The sequence below is a fragment of the Perca fluviatilis genome, chromosome 18 (genome assembly GCF_010015445.1).
Source record: "Perca fluviatilis chromosome 18, GENO_Pfluv_1.0, whole genome shotgun sequence".
Classification (NCBI taxonomy): domain Eukaryota; kingdom Metazoa; phylum Chordata; class Actinopteri; order Perciformes; family Percidae; genus Perca; species Perca fluviatilis.
In genome coordinates, this window is record NC_053129.1 from 16,956,229 (window position 1) to 16,972,193 (window position 15,965).

Sequence of the window (15,965 nt, forward strand, 5' to 3'; positions counted from 1 at the left end):
AAGAAAATGATCCCAAAACTGAGCAGGCTATGAATTTATTTCAGGAAAGAAAACAGCCACTTAATTACATAGACTTTTTAGCCAATTACTCTTAAACTTAAATATTTTATTAAACCGTATCAATCAGAAAACACAAAAATCCAACAAATTAGGTTTTGCAATACATGTCAAGGATTCCATTCCATTCCATACTATTCTTTCAAGCAGTGTAGTGAAGGCCAAGGAGTTCTGCATAGTAAATGCTTACAATCTTCCAAAGCACTAAATCTGAACTTTATCCCGTGGACTGTAGAGAAGTTTGTCATTAGCAGTGAAATGCATTTTGCCACCTTGTAGTATACATTAAATGTAAATCATTTCCAAGTTATGTTTATATGTTGGAAAAATAAAAGCACAATGTTGCTTGGTTGCTAAAGACTTCGTACTATCCTATTGGTTGCATCTTAACCCATGTGGACCTGCTCCATTCAGTGCCGCCTACAGTGTTGTGCTAGTTGGGGTGTGTTTAGAAGGCTCTGAAAAGCTGGTTTGGCATGTATCCCAGGTGAAGGAAGGAAGATTGGGCTTCTCTCTCGAGGTTAGCCAGCTCCTGGACCGTCGGGGCCAGAATATCCACGTGACCCTTGTAGTTACCACCTAGGAAAGAGCAACAGTTTAGTTGGTCTAGCTCAACATAAAAGCAGTGAATGTAATACATGTTTAGCACAGTACAGGATGATTGATAACTATTCATAAAGTCATGCTACTAGTGTTGCTAAAATATTTGCAATATGCTCGTACACATACCTCCCAATGCTCTGCGCTGACCATAGCTGACCTTTCCGTCAAAATCATCCACAGGTACTTTGATGTCTGGCTCACACTGGGTGATTGTGCACTTTAGATGCTCCTCAATATCTGACAGGAGCTGTGGTGAGAGGAAAGGGAAAAGGACAGAATTGAGAGTCCACGATGGCTAGTGACAAATGATGTCATATTGTGACAGGGTCAAAAGTGTGTGTGTGCTTGAGCTTTCAGTGCTTCAGAAATAGAGCAAAACATTACCGCTCACTAGGGTTTGACTATGAATGTTTTCAATTTCACATCAGACACACCCTTCAAACCCAAGGGTGCCATTTCTACCAAGATGACAAATGCATCTGCTTCCTATCAAATCACTTAAAAACGCTCTCTTTGTCGTATTTCAAATAGCAAATTGTACTTGCTACCTCAGCTTGATTAAGTATTTGTGTGCGACTTTCTTCACCTCTTTCTCGTTGTACCAGATGGTGCAACCTCCATCCTCCTTCAGCCGGGTGTTGTAGCAGCCTCTGCCTCGGTTCGGGCAAACATGGTACCACACCTGCACATAGAGAAAAATTCTATTTGACCTATTTTCAAAAGTCTACGCGTAATCAAAAAATAATTGTCAGTGTATCTCTATAATCCAACCGACCTTCTCCTTCTCCATAGCAACCAAGGAGATGGCCAGTCCCATTCTGCAAGTTGAAAGGAAAGGTGATGATTTTAGCTGTATTAAATATTCTAATTTATTGTCTTCCAGTTGAATCATATGATCATCATAATGACACATTTAAAGATATATCATATGAAAGTTTTAGGTTGCAATGAAGATGAATTTGATACATGAAAGGGATTATACAAACAAAATCCCTCCGGGAATAGTTATTCTTTATCTGGCAGGGTGACGTTAATCACTGGAGAAAAAAGATCAGAGTTGTGAGAACTGATGGCAGAGGGTGGACATGTATAGACCAAATACAGCAAACTATTCGTTTGTAATGAAAACTGTATATAATCGGACGATTGGTATAGGAAAGTATTGGAAATACTCCCGTCGGAAAAACTGACTCATACCCTGCATGACAATTTCGAGGGATTCATCAACATATGGCAACCAGTTCTGGCCGTGGTGGACCCCTGTGGACTGAACTTTGTCTCACCCAACTAACAACATAGGATCTGACTACAGCCTGTTCTAGCAATTTGAATATAACTAGGCCTGCACAGTGGTGTGTATGTAGGGCTGAAACGATTCCTCGATGACACACACACACACTCAGACACACACACACACACACACACACATTTGATCCAGAATGCATGATTTCAATCAGACACACATGAAATCCTACTGAAGTTTTCCGTGTGTCTGTTATGTGGTGTGCAGCAGTGCAAATGTATTGCTTGTGTGCTTATGTGCTGAGGTGTTTTTTTCCTGTTCCCACACTGTACCCCTATTCAGGGGCATAGTCTGGGAGTTGCCTTTTTCTCCTCGTCTCTCCTCATGTCATGCTGTATTTTCTTCCCACTTATATGTGTATGTACCTTGTAAAGCGCTTTGTGATTTATATCTGTGAAATGCGCTCTATAAATAAATTTTACTTACTTACTTACTTACTCGAATAACTCGAATAATTCGATTACAAAAAATCCTCGATGCAAAATGACTGCCTCGAAGCTTCGTTAAATCAATGTTACCAACGTGGTATCGCTGATGGACGTTGTTTCCGCACGGAGCATTATTACTGTCGCACAGACGCGGCTCAGTCTGCTGCTGGCGACACATGCTAGAGCGTAAATAGCGAGGGGCTAAGAGAAGAGACAGGCTGGAGAAAACTACAGAAAGTGTCCAAAGTTTGGAATCAGTTCAAACGTAATTAAAACTCTGTACAGCGTGTCTACTGCAAAATCAAACTAGCTTACCACGATAATAGCACGACGTCTAACTTAATCATCCATTCCACGAAGAGGACCGACTAAAGTAAATCACAGAGTCATATGAACGATGAAACTACAAACAAAACAACTACCAAAATCAAAGACAAGAAAATACGTAGTGGTGACCACGATCTGATGAGCCGACGCGTTGACTATCCCTGAGGAAAAACAGCTTCTCTCTCTCTCTCTCTCTCTCTCTCTCAACAATCTTTAAAAACAATGTAATATGGCACTTAAATGCACTTAATGTTTAGTTTTTTGAGAGATGATATTGTAAGCAATGTAGGCAATACAAATGTTGCTTTTTCCGAAAATATTGCTTTTTTTCCCTAGTTTGGGTTGTTTAAAAATGCAAAAGAAAAATTATCCGATTAATCGATCGATAAAGTGCTAGATTAATCTATTACAAAAAGAATCGATAGCTGCAGCCCTATGTGTATGTCTGTCTTTTTTTTTTTTTAAGTGTGTGTATAGTGTGATCCCTGCTGTGTTTTTTCCTCTTTTTGTTAATATGTTCACTTCATGGAAAAAGTAGTTCTATACATAGCTGGAACGGAAATGTGTATTGAATACCAGAACCCCTATAAAAAGACTTTTGTAATCAGCAGTTGTAAAGGTAAGTAGAAAACTAGGTTCTGTATTGGAAATCAAATATATTTACCATAAGGAACTCCGTGGACGTCAATTCCTCTGGCAGCTACGTCTGTGCAGACCAAGAGCTTTACTTCTTTTCTCTGAGAACACAAAGAAGATCTTCAAATATCGACAGACAGAACATGGTTGTAATTTGTAAAAGGGCATCATTAAGCTGTTGTTCTTTTACCTTAAAGCGCTCCAAGTTAATTTTTCGCTCGTTGGGCTTACGATCACCATGGAGACAGACGCAGGAAAGCTGGTGGCCTTTACTGTCCGGACCTAAAAAAAAAAAAAAGAGACCAATACTGAGGAAGGATTCTGAATTTGTCACGGAGAGAAGTCAAACGTAGATTAGGTTGTTATTCAAGTGTGTGTCTGCAATGGTATGCTCCCACTTTTAAAACGTCTGTCCAGTGACGGCTGAAAAGTGGAACTAATGCCTCCTACCTCCTCCTTGCTGAATGAAGTATTGTTCCAAGTTGTCACAGTCAATCTTGGTGCGACAGAAGACTATGGCCTGGTCCATCTTGTGTTCTTTGATGGCCCTCACTGTGTACTCGCCCTTCAGCACCTTGATGGCTTCTGACCACATTTCTAAAACGCACACATACACATTTATGTTCCTAATCATGATGACTATTCATAGAAGTAAATTACTATATCATATATACGTGTGTTGTTGTTGTTTATGTAATATACATTGATCGGAGATGCCCCTCAAAGACACATCAAACTAGAGGGATGGTCCAAACTGTGTTCCCTATGTGCTCTCACCTGCAGAATTGGCTCCTGGTCTGGTGTTATCTTTGGCATGGACTTCATCAGTCTATCCAAAGCGAAACATAACAAAAGGAGAAACACTTTGTCAACTAAATAATCTAAACTGAGAGAAACAACAACATACAAGCTTTAAAATGTGTTGAATCCTCCACAATGCTTCAACAGCAAAGCAAATCCCCGCTGCATTTCCCCCCCCTTATTACTCAGACTAGGTCGCCATGACGTGCGCCTTTGGGCCGACGTAAGGGACTCACCCGGATGTGGTTCTTGCCAAGGCGCTCCCAGAGGCGATCGGTTTTAGGATTGACAGGAACTACCACGTGGTGGACAGTCTCAGGGACAGAGTCCTCGCCCTTCAGGTCCACCCAAGTGGGAAAGTGCATGATACGCTCAGACAGCTTCTTTACATCAAACGAATGCAGAGTGGCTGAACACACAATCACCTGGAAGAGAAGATGTCAACTGATCAGATAAGTCTGAACAATCAGAAAAGGGTTTTTTGTCAAGTAAGTAACAGGAAGTTGCCTTGGTGGTGTGGTGCACACATAAACAAACGTATTGAACATTAATATAAAAAAAACAACTATAAATACAGAAAAAGAAATTTGCAAAATAGCTGTTTAACAGAAAGAAAAAAAAAAAAAAAAGAGGCTGAATGGATTGAGTGCAGAATGTGCAACAAATATATAGTATGTGCTGATGCACATGAACAAAACTGACATAGTTCACTTGGACTTACCCGATCTTAATAACATATTTGATCTTACATGCTACATGCTTTGCTAGCTGGTAAGCCCCAGAGAGCTTCGTTTACATGTATCCAGCTGTACCCCGCATATGAAAAGTTTTCAGAAAATGCATCACGACTGCTCCGACTGTCAGTTAAGTGGGTTGTTTTGGGCCTACGTTACCGTTTAAGGTGGTCTTAGTTGTCGTCGCTGAAATGTTTATTGTCACGCATGCAATTTATTTTAAGAGTTACCTGCAGTCTCTTGCCATCAGAAGTGACCTGAGGGATTTGGTTGTGGATCCTGTTGATAAAGTCTGTATAGCCTGCGGACAGTAGGCCGTCCTGAGGGACGCAGAGAACAAAGACAAAAAAGTGAGTGACTTCAGGGATTGTTATGCTATGTGAATCAACCATTTACAAAAACAGTATCTGTACTTTGCGGGCTGGGAAAAAAATTAAAATAAATCAATGCTTCTGATGTAACAGGAAGGACTCTAGATGTGTTGTAGGCTACATACACACTCATCCAGGACAAGAAAGCGGACTTGGGCCAGACTGAGCTTCCCAGTGGATATGAGGTCGTCCAGTCTGCCGGGTGTTCCCACCACAATGTCGATCTAATTATAAGATGACATAAAGAAGCAGAAAACAGGAAAAGGAAACAAGGCAAAAAGAAGATGTCTGTTAGTTAAAACAGTTTCAACTCTGTGTTTAATAAATGTTTGTTTGGAGACCGTCCATGTCACGTACCCCCTGTTCCAGAGCAGCCAGCTGGTCTTTGGCAGCCACACCACCAATCACCAACAGCTCTCTGTAGTGAAACGTCGACAAATTACCGTATATACTGATGTAAACATTTGATATTAAACACTGGCTCCATCTGCTGGTATAAAACAAGTTTTACATATATACTGGAATATGCAAGTGCAGCATGCAATGACTTAAGCTTGATTTATGGTCCTGCGGAGGCTCCATGCAGAGCTTTTGCCGTAGCCTATGTAAGTGGCCTGATGTTTATACTTGTGCGTTGGGGTGTGCGTCGAGCCGGCGTGTGTGTGGGGAGTGGGTGATAGAGCGAGGGAGAAAGTGAGAGAGTGACGGTGATTAGCTTCAGAGCGAGTAGAGACACAAAGTGTTTCCCCTGAGCTTTCTGACCAAGGTGCGAAATCTGTAGCAGGAAAAGTTAACCGTCTTCTTGATTTCATGTTGTTGATGGAGAAAGCGAACCAGGAAATGAGTCGGGGGGGGGGAAAATGCAGCGCTACCAAGACACGGCCGAGTGACGTACGTCGCCGTGGCGTGTAGTAAAATTTTTCAGGCCATGGTGTAGGATCTGGTGTAGGTTCGTGTCTCCACGTAACTACGTACGTAGCTACGGTGTAGATTTTACGCAGAAGTATAAATCAAGCTTAAAGTTTAACACTTTAGGTGATTTAGGTCAATATCATCAGTTTACAAAAGCACCTACATATACTACACATGGATTTTCTGCACAATTCATGGTTTTTACAAAATATTCATGCCAACCAATGTTGATACCAGCTCTTTATATTCATACCTGAGTTTGGGGTTATCAACATATTTTGCACATTGCTTCACATTGTTGAGAGTTTGTTCGGCCAATTCTTTAGAAGGCTCGATGATCAGGGCTTTGGGCGCGTTGGATGATGCTTTCACCTGACTCACTTTGGCAGTGCCTGCACAAACAGAGCAAAGGCAGCTATTCATCACTGGAATATAACCGTGGCATTGTAGTTGTGGTGATGAGTTGGTAAAAAATAAAATAAAAAAAGATTTAGCTCTGGTACCTTGTTTTCAAAATATCTATCAAAAGCAGGCTTTTTATTGTGAAAAGAATAAATACATTATCTAGTGTAACCATCCAATTATCTCTGGTTCTACGTAGATAAGTGTATGATATCTATCTCACGATCACATTTAGTATATTTTCTTGCTGCACCTGAAATGAGGTTGCATCCACACACCTGCCTGAGAAGATTTGACTGTGTGGCCCTCTGGCGCCTGGTTCAGGGCAACAAACCCACTCTTAGGGGCATTTTTAAAGTCTTCTCCTCCAAAGTTGAACTTCAACTCTGCATTCTGGCACACAGATAAGCAAAAGAGCAATTTGTATGGTGTAAATCTGGCACCTGTTGGGTTTGTGTTCTGCCATTATTTTGATGAGATACCTTGAGCACACAGGAGGCAAAGAAGGGCTGATTCTTCACATGTTGAGGGATCTCAAAAGCCAAACCCAGGTCATTACCTGAAAGAAGAAAACAGAGAGAAGGGGCAAGAAATATGAGTAACTTTGCTTCTTACCACCAAGCACTGATGTACATAATCATGATAGGGAGAATCATAACTACTGAGACAGCACCATTTTTAGAGAAGGATATTTGGCCCTTGTCTAGATCCAAGTAGCATCCGACAGTGTCGTGCATGGTAAACTCCTGCAAAGAGGCAAGATAACAAAGAGAAAACATGTTTGAAAAGTATCCTCACAATTGTTTACATATCTGAATATTCATTAATTGTTACCTCTCCATAGCTGTCAAACTGCTTGTTGTTGGATTTCTTTCCAGTCCCACCAAAACCAAAACCATACTTATCAGTTCCTGGAAAGAAAGAAATCTTTTTAAGACAGTTTATTTAAGAAGTTGTATGTTTTACAGAATGGAGATTGTGAAGAGTAGAGGAGCATACCCAAGTCCAGGGCTGCCTGACTGGTGGACCAGCCAATGCGACACAGACCCTGGTCATGGCAGGTCACTTCATAGTAGTACTTCCCTGGACACAGAAAGACATGGACAAGTCCAGGTAACCATTTGGTTTCCTGTATAACTCATGTATGTTGTCTTGAAATCCTAATTTGTCTGGTTTTAAATCCCAATCAGTTTCAATTACCTTTGGTAACCCCTTTTGTAGAGCGACAGCCATGCCACTCTTTAAACTCCCTGCTCTGGCAGCACAGTCCATCTGGACCAATTGCTGTACAGGTAAAAACAAAAAGAGTCAAAAGGAGCGAAGTCAAAGAACAAAGCTGGAATATTTATAGTTGCCGTTCAAACAGTTTAGACTGTCCTCCAGTGATGGTATTTGACATTACATGCTTATTTTTTCTCCTCTTACCAAAGGCTGTGCTGCGGTCATAAGGATTCATCTGCCAACTGTTGAAAACTGAGCCAAATCAAAAAAAACATAGCAGGTTAAATTTCTACAGAGCACAAACCACTGCTTTCATACATATTGTATTATATAGGATCCTCAGTTATGATACTGGCCTGACTATGTATATTAAACCAGGGAGTTCGGAACAAATTTATGAGCATGTTTTACCTGGCATATAAAACACCCAGACTGCAACCAAATAAGTCACAATATTATGTTAAGTGGTCTTACTAGCTCCTCCAGTCTTGATGGAAGCTCTGCCCCTCTTGCCCTCCTGCTGATCCTTCAGGGTCTCATACACAATCTGGATCACTGGGATACTGAAGGCCTGAGGATGACGAAGTATTACACTTAACTTAAGCTTTTGTAGGTTACTTGGCCTGATGTTTAAATGCAAACTGCAGAGGTAAAGTTGTATTTTACAACTGAGTGGCTGTCAAGAACTTACTCCTGTTTTGCCACTACCAGTTTCTGCTGCCTAAAAAAAGAAAAGAAAATGAGATGTTAAACTTGCAGGGTAAACATTTTGTGTCAGAGACAAGCAAAGAGGTACACTTACCATAAGTACATCTCCTCCACCAAGAATGAGGGGAATAGACTCTGCCTGGATGTCAGTAGGTAGCCTGAAATCCAATGATTAAAATACATCAGTTCAGTATCAACTGGCTTACAGCAACAAGTAACAGGTAAGAACAAAATGGACAGAAATCACAATAAAGGCATGACATAGCAACATTGCCGAACAAGCATCCCAGCCTGAGGTTTGTAGTGACTTACAGCCACTCCAGCTCTTCCACAGCCTGCGCGATTTCAGGCATAACCCCCATTTCTGTTGAACAAAAGCCATATTTAATAGTTCGGTACGGTCATGTACCTTTTAAAAAATGTTTGGAATTAAAGTAAAATAAGGATACTACGTGAACATGAAGCATTTGATAAAAACTCTTACCTGAAAACGCTGCCATTACTGCTACGAGTCCAAATTAACCGGATGTTAAAACGTGTTCAGAATGTTCGGCTCGGTGCAGCACGTTTAGTAGGTAGTCGTATGTCATTGGTTCCGGTTAGTGAACTACCGGTCCGGTAACGATAATTCCTAAAATACGGTCAATATTTTACTATACACATCGCTTTGGGGCGAACTACAGAAGTACATGTTTCAATGTTTTATCATACTATAGTAGGCAAAGTCAAGTTATTACTCTCCTGAGCGGTTCGCTACATTTTCCAAACGCGGTTCCCTGATATATCTTGTCCAGTGCTACTTGCCGTAGACTTTTGACAGCCTGTTCAAGTAAACATGGCTGAAGAAAGCCTGATTGAAGGCGAAGATGAAAACATTTTGTACGATTTACTTGTCATTACTGAATGGCCGGCAGAGACGGACACTCAGGTTAGTCAGACTTCTATTTCCGCTCGTTTCAGTTTAGTGTTGTTGAACATTTATTTGTAAAAATGGCCATCGAAAGTCAAATCTAATCAGTTGCATGGGGTCAGCCGCTCAAAGCCACGTAGCATACACTGTTAACGTTACATTGCTAGCTAAATCATCATAATCTCATTTCACATTGACATATAGTGTAGTTTTCATTTTTCATCATAGTCACTTGTGCAATGGGCAGTTAAGTTAGCTACATTTATAAGGCAACATTCATAATTTGCTCCTTTTAGCTAGCTATAGCCCAAAAGTATGTGGCTGCTCGACTAACTTTGGCGCTGCCATACATGAATGAAGTTACCCTAGCAAAAAGAGGGAAGCTTAGCCTTGACACTTTAATTTGAGTGACCCGACACAACTGACAAACCCACCTGCCACTTTCTAACATTTGCAGTTGCGAGGCAACAAGGAGCACAACACATCACTTATTGCAAAAGCAGTGACAGGTAAGTTCTGTTTTTATACTCTGCATGCCAAAAAGGGGCCCTTTACTTCATCACAAAATATATATTCAGCACCTGACATAACCATGACATGTTCCAAATTGTGTGTGTTCATTCTTAAATTTAGCAATCAATGTACCCCACTTATGCAACACATCAACACTTTATATGTGTCTTGGTGGAGTTTGCTTCTACCAGAATGCGATGTAGGCTTGGCACCAAGCAGTGTTGCTGGTTGCCGGTAGGCCAGCAATTCTGTTGGAGTTACTGTAGTTCAATCTGACATCTGGTCACAGATATATAATTACTTAGTCAAGATTATGTTGTCATGCCTGTTATGATAACAGACTGTCTTTATAACCAAGAAAACAGATTTCCCCAAGTCCTACAGTAGGAGGTGCCAGAGTCACTGATGAACATGATCATAGGTCTATAGTAGATCAAGGTGCTATAGTTTTGTATAGTTAGATCTTTTGCCTAGATCGTAGTAAAGAGACTGCTTTTCAGGTCCATGTCCTTTGACTGCAGTTTCTGATTTTAATTTAGGATGTGACAACAGACAGCCTACACAATGATCAATACAATATTTCATTATGACAGTTATCATCATTATTCTTACATACTGTGATGTATTTCTTACAGGGCCATTCCGCTTAATCTTGCACTACTTGTGGTACAGGTAAGTTCATCTGGGATTGATGGTGGTTATTAGTAGTATGATTTTTAAAACAAAGATGTGTGACTTACAGTAATACGTAAATGTTTAACTACATTACATTAAAAGCACAGTTATTACTTATGGTTTGCAAGCAAGCTTGTATTACAGTTAGAAATGGGAATGCATTTTTCTGGCACTGAATAAGGAAATCTGATTTAAGGACAAGTACTAATGTACTACAAAACAAAGTGATAAAATGTACACAGTTTGTTCAGAATGCTTGTCTTGGTGACATTTGTCTACCATTTAAAATCATTCTGTTTTAATACTGGATAAAGGATATAGTGATGTGTGTCATGGTAGGCAGCACTAACACTAAGCTACTTAAAACAGACATAGATCGAGCACTTTTACTTGAGATTCTAAATTATCAGATGTTCATGCTAGTTCAGTTTTTCTTAATGAGCATATGCTTTTAGATTTAAACCCAAAATTAAAATATATGTATATGTAACAATATTCAGCAGTATCCGTTAATGCAAATCCTTTAGAAAGGTTTATTTTTCCACATGCTTGGACAAGCTATAATCGAAAAAAACATGACAAAAAAGCTAAAACAAATAGATTTTTGTCCTGGAAATGAAGTGTGCTTGTGTTTGGTCATGTTATACTGTATGCAATATTACATCATATGAGGGCATTCAATAATAATGTTTTAGCTTAGATTTAGGGCAGTCTTAAATTCTTCCCTAACTAAGATTAAAAGGGAAGTTTATATGTATCTATTTGCAACAGACGTGAGTAGAACTACACTTTGGGGGAGCCTGGATAGCTCACCTGGTAGAGCGTGCGTCCCATGTACAAAGGCTCAGTCATTGCAGCGGCCACAGGTTCGACTCCGACCTGCGGCCCTTTGCTGCATGTCATTCCCCCTCTCTCTCTCTCCCCTTTCACATCTTCAGCTGTCCTATATAATAAAGGCCTAACAAAAAAAGAACTACACTTTGACAGAGACCCTGCTTGGCTTAGTTGACTTGAACTTCCTGAAATGTACAGCACAAAAGTCTCATAGACACACTCCTGTATTCAAGATGTATGTTTCTTTCACCCTGCTCTTACTGCACGGTATCTGTTGGAGCCTGTTAACAGACGGCTAGATGTGGCCTGCAATGGCAATTCTGTAATGCTCTAGCACCAAGGCCTGTTTATCCTCTCAGCAGGTGGTTAGCTAGCACCATCAATAACCTCGTTAAATATTTAAGAACTCCTCTAGCCATGCTCATCTCCTAGTTCTCCTTCTCTTTTTGTGGATGACAAAGGGATCAGGGATTTAATTAGACATTACCAAACAGAGTAGGCAAACTGCCCTCAACATTTTCATTTTCAACAGAAGCTTCTGGCAATTTTAGTAAGAATCAAATTTAGCTCTGCAACGAATCGAAACAACCCGAAAACACCAGAGATGGAAGTTTAAAAAACTCTCCACTACTTGGACACTGGGAAAATGCAGTTGGCAGAGCCGGTGAACTTGAAATATCTCAGATGTCTGTGGAAATTATTCCTCGAACCAAAAATATACGCTCTTCAGATCCACAGTTCATTAAGTGTACATTAAATAATCACTAAATAAAATAAATAAATCTGTTTTAATTTGTTTTGTTCTTTATATTTATTTCAATGTAAGTTACATTAAATATACTTTATTTTAATTTCATCTCATTTTTTATTTTATTATAATTAAATTCAGTTATTTTCTTAATTTAACAAAATTTAATGTAACTTTGATTTTAATATGATGTCATTTAATGTAGTTTGATTCAGTATTTTTTATTTTAACTTAATTTATGTAAAGTTTTTTTTTAACTGAATTGTTGGGATTATTTAATTCAAGTTTAATTTAATTAAATTTTTGTATTTTTAATTTAATATTATCTAATCTAGCTCTCCTATGTATTGATGAATAATTAGTTTCACATTCACCGACAGACCGGTCACCTGTCAACTAGTCTCGCATTGCCAGACCCTCCTCCACAGCACTGCGGAGGATGGTCTGGTTAGTCCACACAGCATTCCGGGATGGGAGAAAAACGTGCTCTGGTTTATTGGCATTTCTTTAAACCAATCACAGTCGTCTTGGGTGGCGCTGAGCGCTGAGCAGAGCCACGGTGCCTCTGCAAAATAGCCTCATGAAGGAACTTGTCTTTGCGGAACATGTGTACGTTCAAGGGTTGTTTTAGTCGTATAACAGAAAACTCAGATTGGACAGATGTCTGGATTTACCCTGCCGAGATCTGAGGAACAGTTAACCATAGTCTTCATAAAATGACGGGAGATTAAAATTACAACACAAAGAAAGCGGAAGGTAACGGGACATCCGAAAATGGACATCCGAAAAGAGTGACATTGCCAGCAGAACGAGAGCAATCCCGGAAGTGGAATGTCATGGATATAGACTCCCTGTCAACCAATCACTGTAGACAATGTGACAGTGAATAAGCGTGATGTCATCCATAGCAACAGGGTCTACCCCACTGCTTCTCTTATGTCTGGAGATCTCTCAGTCCTTCAGTAAAAGTTGCTCTTACCTGCTTAGTTAAAAGTTCTTAAGAGGAAACTCTTTGCTGGGAGCGTTTTCGCCCCATTAAAAGGACCCCCATGATGTTAAGACACTTGGTGAATATTGTTCAGCACTTATTCATATGTTGATTTTCTGATTTTTGTGTTTGATTATGTAAACATCAGCCCTTCCAGCTCGTCTCTGCCTCTTGGTCTTGTCCGCCTGGCCAACAAGCAGATAAACTGGCAGCTGGTGCTTGCAAGGTACAACACACACACACACACACACACATACAACACACACACACACACACACACACACACACACACACACACACACACACACACAGTCTTTTTCTCTCTCTCTTTCTCTTTGTGATCAATACCTGAGTGTGGGATACTTTGTTGCTGACATGCACTTAGCCTTTCTCTCTTATGGTTCATCTCCCTTTTTTCTATGCCCTCAACCAATCATTTAATTGTACTCATTACAACCGACAAACCAAATGGAAAGGCTGTTTTTAATTGGCTATCGATTCCACCATGTAAGACGGCGTTCTCAAATGATGCTGCAGATGTCCATTGGTTTGATGTGCTTGATCCTTCCATTTGGTTTCTGTCTGCCCTTAACTCTCTCTCCCCTCATTTCAATCCCTATGCTGAAACTATCTTTGCTCTGTGTAATGCTCCCAATTATTATTGTTTTTATTCTCTGTAAGCCATCCAACAGGGGCTCTTATTCCAGTCTTTATCTCCCATCCAAACTGCCCTACTAGATACACATTCTTATCTTCCTTAATCACCCTAGATGGTCTTCATTTCATCCCCAAATTAGATCAAATAAATAAAAATATAGAAAAAAATTCTGTCATAATGACATTTGTTCACTTTGATTTTTACTCCTCTTATCCACTACTCTCTTTGTGTTCTTTCTCATTTCTTTCTTACTCTTGTTTATTCCTCACCATTTTCTTGTTCTCTCCACAGTAATGGCAAACTGTTGGCAGTGGTTCAGGACCAGTGTGTGGAGATTAGGTAATTATTGAACTCTATCCCGCTGTCGGCACTCTTTCTCTTTGTGCCAGAGCCTTTTTAATTAATGGGGTGGTTTATAACATCTCCCTTAAAAAAGAGCTGCAGTCTCTGCTTGTATCTAAAGATACAATACCATCAGTAACAAAACAATACATTTTATGGCATTTCAGACAACATAAAATGAATGCTAACAAATTGAAAATACCTGTGTGTGTGTGTGTGTGTGTGTGTGTGTGTGTGTGTGTGTGTGTGTTTTTAAAAATTTTTTTAAATGTTTTTTTTTTTTTTTTTTTTTTTTTTTTTTTTTTTTTTTTTTTTTTTTTTTTTTTTTTTTTTTTTTTTTTTTTTTTTTTTTTTTTTTTTTTTTTTTTTTTTAAAAAATTTAAAATTCAATATTGACATCGATGTAGGATTTTTTAAATGGTGCAAAATTGAAATGAAAATCAACAGCAATGATGCAGGTATACAAATATGTCTTGCTCTCCAGAGGCCAACAAGAGGCAAGTTCAATGGCTGTGAAGCTTTAGTTCCGCTTGACCCTCTGCATAATTGGAAGTCATTTTCATGCACATATCAATATGTAAAAACCTGAGTACGTTTCTGTTGCTCACTGCACTCAGAATTGTGTTGTGGTTGACCAGCTGTAATCGAGAGCAATCAAGTCTCTCTTCTTATGCCTCAGCTTTATAGTGTGGGTTTCTCTTGTGTCCTTTGTTTGCACCACTGTTGTTTAATCACAGAGTGTTTTATCGCCTTGCTTTATGGCATTTGTTGGTGTGAGTGGGTGTTAAGTCAGCTCAAGGCCTTATCCATTGAGCTCTGTTTAAGAGTCTGTCTAAACACTGCCTACTCTCAAGGCCCTGTCTGCTTGATCAATTGAGCTACTTCAGTTGGCAGGCCATCAGTGGCTATTATAACCCACCTCATACCAGGTCATATGAGGCTAAGAGTGTGTATGGTTCCACCCTTGGGTGTGTGTATCCTTGTTGTGCAGTGTAATGTAATGCCACTGCTTTTTCACGTTTCCTGCCCCTCTAATTCTATCTGTGTGTGTGTTTGCTCCTCAGGTCTGTGAGAGATGACTTTGGCTCAGTCATCGGGAAGTGCCAAGGTAAGCCCCCCCCCCCCATTTTATCAATCACATACTATAGTTCACAACATTTTCTTTAACCTGTAGTCTTCATTTAAAGTATCTATAGTTGTGTGTGAGCCTGTTTGTTTTTACACACATCCTTTGAGTTGGTTTCAAAGAGAAATATCAACCACGGTGGCTAATTGGAATGTGTGAGAGGGACTGAGAATAGCAACACAGATAATCACCCTCATCCCCTACGCTGTCACTCATTATACGCCGCCTTGTAGTGGCTGATGAGAATGAATCTCCTCCATTGTTTGATTAGCTATTAAAATGGCCTGCTGTGTTGGCTTTAATTGCTTTAAACATGGTGACGGCCAAACTTTCTGCAAGTAAAAATTTTTTTGTAATGCGGGATACAGAAAAAAGTAGTTAGCACTGGGCGATAGGGAGAAAATCAGATATCACAATATTCATTTTTTTTTTTTAAGATTATATTTGGGCTTTCCACCTTTATTTGATAGGACATCTAGGTGAGAAAGGGGAGAGAGAGGGGGAAGACATGCAGGAAATCGTCACAGGTCGGATCCGAACCCTGGACCTCTGCGTCGAGGCATAAACCTCTCAGTATATGTGCTCTACCCGCTGAGCCAACCCGGCCACATATATCACGACATTCTTGACCAAATACCTATCTATCGGTATTGCGGCAATATTCTAGG

General features: G+C 39.9%; 2 protein-coding genes across 3 annotated transcripts in view; one reads left to right on the forward strand and one right to left on the reverse strand.

Moving 5' to 3' along the window:
• Positions 1 to 19: 19 nt before the first annotated feature.
• Positions 20 to 9,139, reverse strand: ddx1 (DEAD (Asp-Glu-Ala-Asp) box helicase 1). Its single transcript, XM_039781405.1, is given in 26 exon segments — positions 20 to 636; positions 787 to 907; positions 1,247 to 1,342; positions 1,436 to 1,536; positions 1,647 to 1,697; positions 3,383 to 3,455; positions 3,545 to 3,636; positions 3,805 to 3,951; positions 4,132 to 4,183; positions 4,392 to 4,580; positions 5,120 to 5,209; positions 5,386 to 5,484; positions 5,618 to 5,678; positions 6,426 to 6,564; positions 6,853 to 6,967; positions 7,057 to 7,133; positions 7,248 to 7,320; positions 7,409 to 7,485; positions 7,574 to 7,657; positions 7,775 to 7,858; positions 8,000 to 8,047; positions 8,270 to 8,366; positions 8,487 to 8,516; positions 8,598 to 8,661; positions 8,816 to 8,867; positions 8,988 to 9,139. Coding segments are annotated over 26 exon segments (2,259 nt in total). The 5' UTR covers positions 9,004 to 9,139; the 3' UTR covers positions 20 to 505.
• Positions 9,140 to 9,237: 98 nt separating this feature from the next.
• nbas (NBAS subunit of NRZ tethering complex) overlaps positions 9,238 to 15,965 on the forward strand; it is a 168,951-nt gene continuing 162,223 nt past the window's right edge. For both annotated transcript variants that reach the window (XM_039781403.1, XM_039781404.1), the window contains exons 1-6: positions 9,238 to 9,431; positions 9,871 to 9,922; positions 10,562 to 10,598; positions 13,320 to 13,397; positions 14,121 to 14,168; positions 15,236 to 15,279. In XM_039781403.1, the coding sequence (XP_039637337.1) occupies positions 9,339 to 9,431; positions 9,871 to 9,922; positions 10,562 to 10,598; positions 13,320 to 13,397; positions 14,121 to 14,168; positions 15,236 to 15,279 (352 nt within the window). In that variant the 5' untranslated portion in view covers positions 9,238 to 9,338. The remainder of the gene's footprint in view (positions 9,432 to 9,870; positions 9,923 to 10,561; positions 10,599 to 13,319; positions 13,398 to 14,120; positions 14,169 to 15,235; positions 15,280 to 15,965) is intronic.